We start from the raw sequence: 10,945 nt of genomic DNA on the forward strand, positions 1-10,945 counted from the left end.
TGGGGAATAAACCTGGGACAGCTGGGATTAAACCTGACTACATGAAAGGCAAGTGCCTTACCTGTGTTTCATTGCTACACTGCTGCCCCTGCCCCTGAGTTCCTGTTTTATTGTGAATTTTATGAGCTGGAGAGATAGTATTGCATGTAGGGCACTAGTCCTGAATGTGGCCAACTCAGGTTCAGTCCCTGGCATCCCATATGGTCCCCCAAACACCTCCAGGTGTGATTCCTGAGTGCAGAGCCAGGAGTAACCCCTGAGCACCACTGAGTGTGACCCAATCCCCCACCCCCCAAAAAAGCAAAGTTTATTATGAAGTTTAATTTCTTCCCAGGAGGCCCTATAAAATTTATCATGCTAAAGAATTCTATCACAGATCAGAACCAGTTCTTCCTGAAACCCAAACAGCCTAAGTACCTGTGTCTCAAAGCTGGGAAATGTTAAGTGGCCTGAAGACTAAAGTTGACAGTAACATGCACTTTGATGATGAGTATGTTGTAACATTTTACACCTAAAACTTAAATCCATTCTTAGAAACCAGTGTTACCTCAAGAAAAAAGTGCTTGTCAAAAATGTTAAGTAGGAAAAACTGCAAATTGTAATTTCTATACTCATGGACCTAAATTATTAATTAAGGTTTGGGTTAAGGTCGAAGCCAAAGACTTAAAATACATGGGACTGGAGAGAGAGTACAGGGCTTTAGTAATTACCTTGCATAGTAGCCTACCTTAGTTCTAATACTAGCACTACATATGGTTTCCTAGGGAACCCTGCTGGAAGTGATCCCTGCACTCAGACCTAGAAGTAAGACCTTAGCAATGCCAGGGGTGGACTCAAAACAAAAAAGAAAAATACTTATCTAGGGAACCGAAGGGAGAAAGATCATAGAGCGTGTGCTTCACCAGTAGGAGGCTGGGTTTCCATCCTGGCACCATATGACCCTCAACTCCCACTTCCTCCCTTTCCCACTAGGTGTCGCACAAAAACAAGAAATTTACCTAGGGCCTGGGATGTAGAGCAGCAGTAAAGCATGCACCTCATGTGCATGAAACCAGGGTTCAATCCCTGGCATGATTAGACAAATCTACTTCTGTATAATGCAATTTTATATCCATGATCAACAGCGCCTTTTTATAGCCCTGTGAACCATTTTTATTATGTTTTTACGTATAAGGAAGTGGGCACACAGATAATAAAGTTTGCTTTAAATTTCTACACTAGTATATGATATTTTAGGATTAGGAGATAAGTGAATTTGCTACAAATTTTGTGACTCTCCAAATCCAATGTGTACCTTAGTTTCATTCAGAGTAATTCTTCGAGATTTCCATACATAGAAATACTAGGATGGACTAGCATCCTAAGCTAAAATAATTTCTACAGTAGGTTGGAACAGTTTCTGTTTTTTCCTCGAAAATGAGTTTTTCTTCTTTATTTTTCTTCTTTTTTTTTTTTCAATTGAATCACTGAGATAAACAGTTAACAAAGTTGTTCATGATTGGATTTTGGTCATACAATGTTCCAACACTTGGCCCTTCACCAGTGTACATTTCCCACCACTAATATCCCCAGTTTGCAGAGCCTGGCAAGCTACCCGTGACGTACTTGAAATGCCAAACACAGTAACAACAAGTCTCATGATGGAGACGTTACTGGGCCCGCTCTATTCCCCAATATCCCCAGTTTACCTCCCACTCTCCTGTACCCCTGCAACCTGTGTCTGGCAGCCACTAGAAAGAATGTTCTCAGGGTTCCAGGGGAGGGTTTGATGGCATCTTATTCTTTGTTTACAGACTAAATAGATCCTCTTTCACAATGCCAGCAATCAAACCCTCCACTGGTTGGCAAGGCAATAGCCCTACCTTCTGTACTATATCTCCAGCCCTATTTTATGTTTTTTTTTTTAAAGCCTGGATTATGGGTTTTGGGGATACAAAATAATTTCTTAGATGTAAAGGCTCTCAGCCAAAGAATTTATAACTAGTCCCAGTTACAAATATATAGCCTCAGAGTCCAACTAGGAGAGTTACTCATTGGCTGATTTTTCAGTTGGAAATAACCTGTAGCTTTCTGTTCCTTCATAGTATCTAAGAGACCATTTTTTGAAATTCAGTGCAAATTTCTTAACTTTAAAGGCTGGAGCAATAGCACAGCAGTAGGGCGTTTGCCTTCATGCAGCCAACCTGGCTGACCCGAGTTCGATTCCTCCGCCCCTCCTGGAGAGCCCGGCAAGCTACTGAGAGTATCTCAGTATCTCAGTATCTCAGATACTGAGAGTATCTCGCCCGCACGGCAAAGCCTGGCAAGCTCCCCATGATGTATTCAATATGCCAACACAGTAACAAGAAGTCTCAAGATGGAGATGTTACTGGGCCCGCTCGAGCAAATCGATGAACAATGGGAGGACCATGACCGTGACCGTGACCGTGAAAACACTATTTGCTAGATATTGTCTGGCACAAGTAGGTAGAAAGCTGGGATCTAAGTATTGCCTTAGTACTCACCCTTGTACACTCCCATTCTTCATTAACTTCTTAGATGCCTCCAGAGAACTTCGTAATGCAACCATAGAGCACCTCTCCTGAGATTTTATTTTCTTCTTAGTATCTGTCAATCTCTTTCTTGGCATGTTTCAGTTAAGGAATTATTGAAATATCATCTTGTATCTTTCTACTTGCCAGCTGCTCAGAGAAATTTTGGTAGATGTTTATTTGAACCTTTACCCAAAAAAACGTAATGTCAGAAAGTCAGTAGGCTTAGATAATTTATCCTTTTGGGGTGGGGGTGAGGAAGGTGTCACACATGGCAGTGCATTGGAAGCAACATGTGATGCCAGGTGGCTCCGTCATGCAAAACATGTGTTCCGGTCCTTTGAGCCATCTCCCCAGTCCATCATTTATCTTTTATGATGCAACATTGGGATGAAGTAGAGTACAGATAATTTAGGTTTAACTAAATGATTTTTATACTAAGGGTGCAGAGAGTCATCTTTAGGGCAACAGGTGCAAGTAGTTACAGCTCTTCACTTTCTTGTTTTCTGTTAATCTTTCTATATTCCTGACATTTGTATAGGACAAAAAACTTCGAGTCTGGTAAGGCCTATAAGGCAACATGGGGAGAAGGTGATAAGAACTCTCCTGGCAACGTAGTGTCTCAGCAACCAGGTCGAGTGAAAAATGGCCAGCCTCAGCCAACAGCCTCAGGAGCAGCAAGTGGTGGCTACATTACACGGTATGTGATTTCCTCCCAATGTTTCGCACTCCTTTAATGAGTTCCTGGCTCACTCCGGATGATAGGTTTAGATATACAAAATCCCAACCCATCCACACCTACTCTGTTTTAAAAATGCACTTAAAAGTTTGCCTCTGGTGGCTGGAGCTTAGTACAGCCAGTTTGGCGTTGGTATTCCACATGGCGGGACTGGGTTGGATCCCTGTCATCCTGTATGGTCTCACGAGCTTCCTAGGAATGATTCTTGATTGCAGAGCCAGGAGTCAGTCCTGGGCATCTCTGGGTGTGACCCCCAAACCAACGAACCAAAATAAGCAACAACCAAAAAAAAGTTTGCCTCTGACAGAACATAGACTGTGATTGTTGATGTGCTCAAAGATTAATTTTTATTTATATATTACTTCCCAAGTTATTGAAATAAGTGTTTTATACGTCTACAAATAGAAAAATGTTTTAAAATAGGGATTTTTTAAAAATCATTTTGTTTTCTTTGTGGACTGCTTCTAGCACTGCACTCCGGGTTGCTCAGAGATCACAGGGTAGTCAGATCCAGGCCTCTGTCATGGGCTCAGCCAATTGAGCTTTCTCTCTAGCCCTAGCCCTAAGTTAGCACTGCACTGCACTGTCTTCCCGTTGTTCATCGATTTGTTCGAGCGGGCCCAGTAATGTCTCCATTGTGAGACTTCTTGTTACTGTGTTGGCATATTGAGTACGTCATGGGTAGCTTGCCTGGCTTTGTCGTGCGGGCGAGATACTCTCGGTAGTTTGCCGGGCTCTCCGAGAGGGGCGGAGGAATCGAACCCGGCTCGGCCGGGCTGGCAGCGCACACGGCAAACACCCCACCACTGTGCTATTGCTCCAGCCCTAAGTTAGTGGCTTTAAATTTCTGGTGTATGGATCAATGTGGTTCTACTGCTATAGAAAGATTGAGTACCACTGATCTAGAGTGGAAGTCAGCTAGATTCCCTTTAAGGATATCCATAAAGGATCATACAGTAAATATATAGTAAATAGTAAATATTTCAGATTTTGCAGATGTTGATATCTCAGTTGCAACTACTCAGTGTTATATTGTAAGATGAAAGCTGCCATACAGGTAAATGAGCATCGCCTGTTAAATCAGCTGACTGATCAGATTTGACTCTTAGACCAGTTTTCCAGCCTTCACACCAGAAGTTGTCAAACTTGGATCACTTGGAGAGCTTTTAGGATTTCTATTTATGTGGCCAGAGAGGTAGTACAGCGGGTAGGGTATTTGTCTTGTATATTGCTGACCTGAGTTCGATCCCCAGTTCCATATGTTTTTCTTCTAAGCACCACCAAGAGTAATTCCTGAGTGCAGAGCCAGGAGTAACCCCTGAGCATCAGGTGTGACCCAAAAAGCAAAATAAATGAATAAATTTGTATTTCTTGGGACTAGAAACAGTACAGTGGATAGGGCCATTGCCTTGCATGCAGCAGATCCGGGTTTGATCCTCCGCTCCCTTATAGTCCCCCCTTAGTCCCTGAGAACTACCACGTGTCCCCAAGACATAAAATTTCTATTGTCTTTTTAATATTCCTGAAGATCTGGTTGAAGGCTAGACCACAATCATGACAGTTAGATCACAGTAATCTCTGTGGGTGGGATCCAGGCCTCTTCAGTATTGTAACTGTGTTCAGGTGATTTCAATGTGCAATCAATACTGAGAGACACTGCTTTACACTTAAATGTGCATAAGAGCACCTGAGAGATTTCTTACAACAGATTGTGGGGGTCCACTTTCAGTCTGTGATTCAAAAGGTCTGGCATAAAGTATAAGAATTAGTTTGTTTTCATTTCTAACAAGTTCTCTGATGATGCTGGGACTCATACTTAAGAACCATTATTGAGTTGTTTCTTAATCATCTCTCACATGACTTAGAGACATTGTGCTCTTGGGACTATAGATACAGTACAGAGGTTATGGTACTTGCTCCCTCCCCTTCCCCCCCACACACATACACCAGGAAAACAAAGGGGGGACTTTGTGGTATTTTTGCTCTGTTTTTATTTTATTTTTGCTTTTTTTTGTTTTGTTTTGTTTTGCTTTTTGGGTCACACCCGGCAATGCACAGGGGTTACTCCTGGCTCTGCACTCAGGAGTTACTCCTGGCGGTGCTCAGGGAACCATATGGGATGCTGGGAATCGAACCCAGGTCGGCTGCATGTAAGGCAAACGCCCTACCCACTGTACTATTGCTCCAGCCCCCTGCTCTATTTTTATTATAAAATGTTTTCCAAGAACAGTAACCTGCATTCCCTTAGGTTTAACAGTTATAGTCATTTGGATGGCTGATTTTTATGAAAACTAAATCCCAGGCAGTCCATTTATAATTCACCTGAAAAACTGAAATAACTCTCTTTTTTGGGGATAGTATAACTAATGATGCCAGAGAAGATGAAATGGAAGAGAACCTTACTCAAGTGGGAAGTATCCTTGGAAATCTGAAAAACATGGCCCTGGACATGGGCAATGAGATTGATGCTCAAAATCGACAAATTGAGAGAATCTCAGAGAAGGTAAAAACGCTTCACACAGTTTCACAGGAAAAAGAAACACCCAGTATCATTTTTTAGTAATGGACATTTCTGCTAGATGCTTTGGGGGAGAATATGAGGATCAGATTCTTTCCTTACAGGTGTAACAGTTTTAGTAAAAAGACAGTTCTAATAAGACATTGAAAACCAACATCCTGTGGATGGAGAGATAGTTCAGTGAGTAGGGCACTCTGCTTGCACTTGGATCACCCAGGTTCAATTCTCCAGCACCATGTACTGTTTCCTGAACCCCACCAGGAGTGATCCCTGAGCCCAAGCACCGAGCCAGGAGTAAGCCCTAAACACCGCCAGGTGTGACACAAAAAACAAGGAAGGAGGGAAAAGAGAGGAAGGAAGGAGATAAATGCTATTTTTTGTGAGTTGGTTCATTTTGACAGTAGTTTTGTCAAGTCTCACACTTCTAATCTTTGCGTGGGCTCTCATTTCTTTCTCTTACCACCCCTTTCTGAATGATGAGCAAGTTCGCTGTTGCAGCTTTATATATTGTTAACTTTTTATATTGTTAACTAATAACAAATGAGTACATTCCTAAATTATTTCATATGTCAGTAGTGAAACTCAGTTCTATTTAATGGACCTTATAAAGGGGACATACAAAATGCCTGTGAATAAACTGCTCTTAACTTCATGATATAAAAGATACAGAAAGTAAAATTGTGTTGTGTTTGAATATATCTGAAAGCAGTTTCTATTATTACTTCATTAAAATCTCATTGTTCTTTAGTGGAACAGCACATGCCTAATGTGGGCTTGACCTCCAGTACCATTTCTACTGTGTCATCCACTGTCACCACTTCAGCTGTGGTGGCCTATATATATATTTTTTTTTCCAATTTATTTAAAGCAGTGTGGGGGTTTTTTTTTTGCTTTTTGGGTCACACCCGGCATTGCACAGGGCTTACTCCTGGCTCATGCACTCAGGAATTACTCCTGGCGGTACTCGGGGGACCATATGGGATGCTGGGAATTGAACCCAGATCGGCCACGTGCAAGATAAACGCCCTACCCGCTGTGCTATCACTCCAGCCCCCAAGCAGTGTTTTTTTAAATCTTTTTTATTGAATCACCATGAGATAGTTACAAAGCTTTCATGATAGAGTTTCAGTCATATAATGATCAAACACCCATCCCTCCACCAGTGTGCTTTTTCCACCACAAATGTCCCCAATGTTCCTCCCACCTCCCACACCCCACCCCATCCCCTGCCTTTCCTTCTTATTCTCTCTGCTTTGGGACATTATGGTTAAGCAGTGGTTTTTAACTGCCAGCCCAGGCCATAAAATGTTTGGAAAATTTGGTCTGGCCAAAGAGGTTATTAACTGTTTTAATTGATGGAGGTAAGTTTTGTTGTTTTGTAGTGGCTATACCCCAAAAGGGCTTAGGGGTCACTCCTGACAGTGCTTACGGGATCATGCAGCACCAGAATCAAACCCAGACCTCTTGCAAGCAGCATATGCACTCAAGCCTGTGGAGCTATCTCTATGACTCGAGAGATGAGTTTAACTCTTAAGTCATTTACATTGGATTTCATTAAGGTATTCTTAAAATGCTTTCAAAGCCATCATCTGGGTTTAAGCTCCAAATTACTTATCATAGTTTAGATGTTAACTGGGATGGTAGTATGTCTGTTTTGAAGATCTTAGAAAGGTTACTTCAGTCTCATTAGATTGGGGTAACTAAATGAGATTATCTGGTTCAATTCAGGGTACTACCATCAAAGTTTACATCCTGAGCAGAAAAGAGCTTTCTTATATTTCATTGTCTAAAATACTATTGATTATGAGGTACATCTCAATTTCAGATGTTAAATTTTTTTTAAAAATACATTCTGAAATTCATTTGCAAGCTATATTTGCAAGTTCTTCTGATACATGTTTATCAACAATTGGTATACAGTTGGTTTTTCCAAATGAATTTCATATTGTCACTTCCCCAAACTGATTTTGTAATACGCCTTTCACACTTTCTTGACAATTTTTGTATTCCTTACTCCAAGTAATTGGAATTTAACTGTTAGAGTAACTTAACCTGGTGATGTTAAATAACTTTCTCTCTCTTCTTTTTCCCCAGGCTGATACCAACAGAGATCGAATTGACATTGCCAATGCCAGAGCAAAGAAGCTCATTGACAGCTAAAGCCACTGCTGAATCTCTATCATTTGTTCACTTTTCTAGCTCCTCCTCCAAGTCACATCCTTTTCAGAGTTTGAAATTTTGGTTCAGTGATCTTCTCATTATCAGGAGATAATGTGGAAGAAGTGCTAGGAATAATAGCTTCCCTATTTTATTTTTTTTTTCTTGAAGGCAGATTCTTGCTTGCCCTTCTAGTATTTTTTTCTCATACTATGATTGGTTTTCATACATCATATACAGTATTTTCCCCCCATTATCCTCATTTACTTGAGCAGGTTCTTTTGCTTTCAAGATTTGGAAGCACTGCCAAAGAGGCCATAAAACAGGAAGATGGAGGCACAAAAAGTAGATGTTACCTCTACAGTAAAACTTGTCACATACAAAAGAAGTTGCATTGCCAGTTAAGATCTGGTTGGGTTTGTTTAGTTTTTAAGTTGCAGTTGTTGCTGGTTTAGACTCATGCTTGGTTTTGGAGCTTTTATACACACTACTTTTGTTATGCACTGCAACATTGCATTTCTCTGCTTTAAAAAAAAAAGGTTTTCTTAAAGTGAACTTAAATTCTTTGACTGTTTGATGATTCATATATGTACATAGGCTCTCTGATCCCATTTCATATTGCACCATACAGGAACACTTTGTATAAATGAATGAATATTTTCATATTATTTTTAGTATCATGAACCCATTACAGGCCAATTAACCTCATAAATTTGTCATTAGTCTTTGAAAAAAAAACATGTAAATATGTATGTATAACATGAGAATTTCTCAAACTGGGTTTTAAAAATTTTGGAAAAGTTTGAAGAAGTATATCATGTGAATTCAGCTTTACCTCATTGAAATTTTGTGATTAATAATTAAGAATTATGTTTAGGTAGGAAAAAAAACTTGTTTTGATCTCAGGTAGAAAAATTGTTTTGTGTATTGTGTAACCTTAAACATTTAAAAAAAAAAGCCCTAGAATTTATTGTTTAACTAAAAGTAATTGAAAATGATGCCTTTGGTTTATTATCATACTATCATTTTTTTAGACTTGTACGTGTTTAACAGTGTCCAAGTCTGGTTTGTTTAGATCCTGAACAGTGTTAAAATAATTTAATAAATATTTGTCATTATTATTTAAAAACTAGTGTTTGCACACTTCAAAGCAATTAATGTGGATTTGTTTGCCCAATAGCCACTCCCAATTCTTATAATTATCTGATTTACGAAATTTCTTTCTCAAACAAGTAACATGTTTCTTCCTTTACCTTTTTTTAATTAGGAAGCTCTGTCAGTAATAATTTTATCAACCTTTTAAAAAATTGAATAAAGATCCATAAATCAACACACAGTCCAAAATAAAATTACCTTTAATGTCTTTTTCATTTTTATTGGATAAACAAATATCCTTTCTATAATTTGTCATTAGGTGCATTCGGTTCATTTGACTTATTTATGGTTTAAATATGCTAATGGATGAAAGGATAATGTTTGTGACTGTTAAAGAAGATACAGTTAACGTGGAACCTTCAAAGGCTGAAGAAGGAAATGTTTGAAGTGATACACAATGATGCCCTGAAGTTGCCCCATGGTAACTGGGATAGTTTGTTAGAACAAAGAATAAATTAAGCCTACCAGCAGTGATCCCTGAGTGCAGAGACAGGAGTAAGTAAACTCTGAACACCACTGGGTGTGTCCTAAAACAACAACAGCAGCAAAATAAAGTATAAATTACTGGATGTTGTACTATAGCTTAATGCCTTTACTAAAAGACTTTTTCTCCCCCTTTGGCCAATCAAACTCAGGGCCTCACAGTCAAGGCATGCACTTTACCCTCTGAGACATATCACAATCTCCTCCCCATACCCTGCTCTCCCACCCCAAAGCATTTATTTTCACTTTGCTACTTAAGATGCTTTGAACAAAAGGAAATAGTTCTGAAGCTTCCACTGTTGTTCCACAGTATAACTGGTTAGAAATGTGAGGTAATACTGCATTTACACTCTTAGCTAGTGCTGGCAATTGCTGGCTAAGAGACTCATTTCTGTGCCTCAAATTCCTTATTTGCAAATGGGGAATTATAATTCCTAACTGATAATCTTTGCAAAGACTTAATATGCACTTAGAGCAGTGCCCAATATTTGTTAAGCCCTAAACACATTAAGGCATCTATTTTCTGTAGGGTGGAGAGTTTTTGAGAATAGGAATCTCTGAATGGGGCTGGAGCAATAATATAGCAGGCAGGGCGTTTGCCTTGCACACAGCTGACCCGGGTTTGATCCCCAGCATCCCATATGGTTCCCTAAGCACTGCCAGGACTAACTCCTGAGTGCAGAGCCAGGAGTAACCCCTGTACATTGCTGGGTGTGACCCAAAAAGTTAAAAAAAAAAAAGCTGAATGTTATGAAAGATTGCACAGTTGATCTCTCAAAATTGATATACATATAGAATAGTGAATCGTGTATTAATGGGTCTGAGAAGCACATCCCTGGAGCTTAAGTTACAAATATTTCCATTGATTCGCTCTTTATAATAAAGAACAGGGATGAGGCCAGATTAGGCCCATAATGTGCTTGAAATAAAAACTGCCTTTTCCTATTTACCCCTGGAACATTCGAAACTTGTTTCAATTTTTTTGAAACGTAGTTACTGAAATACTTAACATAGCTTTGGATTCTGACCTCCTGGGTTCAAATTTTGATTAAGTCATTTACTAATTCACGGTCACGGTCCTCCCGTTGTTCATCGATTTGCTCCAGCGGGCCCAGTAATGTCTACATTGGAGACTTTGTTGTTACTGTGTTTGGCATACCCAATACATCATGGGTAGCTTGCCAGGCTCTGCCATGCGGGCGAGATACTCTCGGTAGCTTGCCAGGCTCTCCGAGAGGGGCGGAGGAATTGAACTCGGGTCGGCCATGTTGGTTGCGTGTAAGGCAAACGCCCTACCGCTGTGCTATCGCTCCAGCAAAACTTTTATTCTTGTGCATATTTTTTCTTCAGTTTTAATTTTTT

At 40.0% G+C, this 10,945-nt stretch overlaps 1 protein-coding gene across 1 annotated transcript in view; it reads left to right on the forward strand.

The window, feature by feature from the left end:
- SNAP23 (synaptosome associated protein 23) overlaps positions 1-10,141 on the forward strand; it is a 47,764-nt gene extending 37,623 nt beyond the window's left edge. Inside the window, exons 6-8 of the mRNA XM_056134285.1 lie at positions 3,073-3,231; positions 5,629-5,773; positions 7,883-10,141. Coding sequence (XP_055990260.1) covers positions 3,073-3,231; positions 5,629-5,773; positions 7,883-7,948 — 370 coding nt within the window. The 3' untranslated portion in view covers positions 7,949-10,141. The remainder of the gene's footprint in view (positions 1-3,072; positions 3,232-5,628; positions 5,774-7,882) is intronic.
- Positions 10,142-10,945: the final 804 nt, after the last annotated feature.

The sequence above is a fragment of the Sorex fumeus genome, unplaced genomic scaffold, assembly GCF_029834395.1.
Source record: "Sorex fumeus unplaced genomic scaffold, SorFum_2.1 ptg000098l, whole genome shotgun sequence".
Taxonomy (NCBI): Eukaryota; Metazoa; Chordata; class Mammalia; order Eulipotyphla; family Soricidae; genus Sorex; species Sorex fumeus.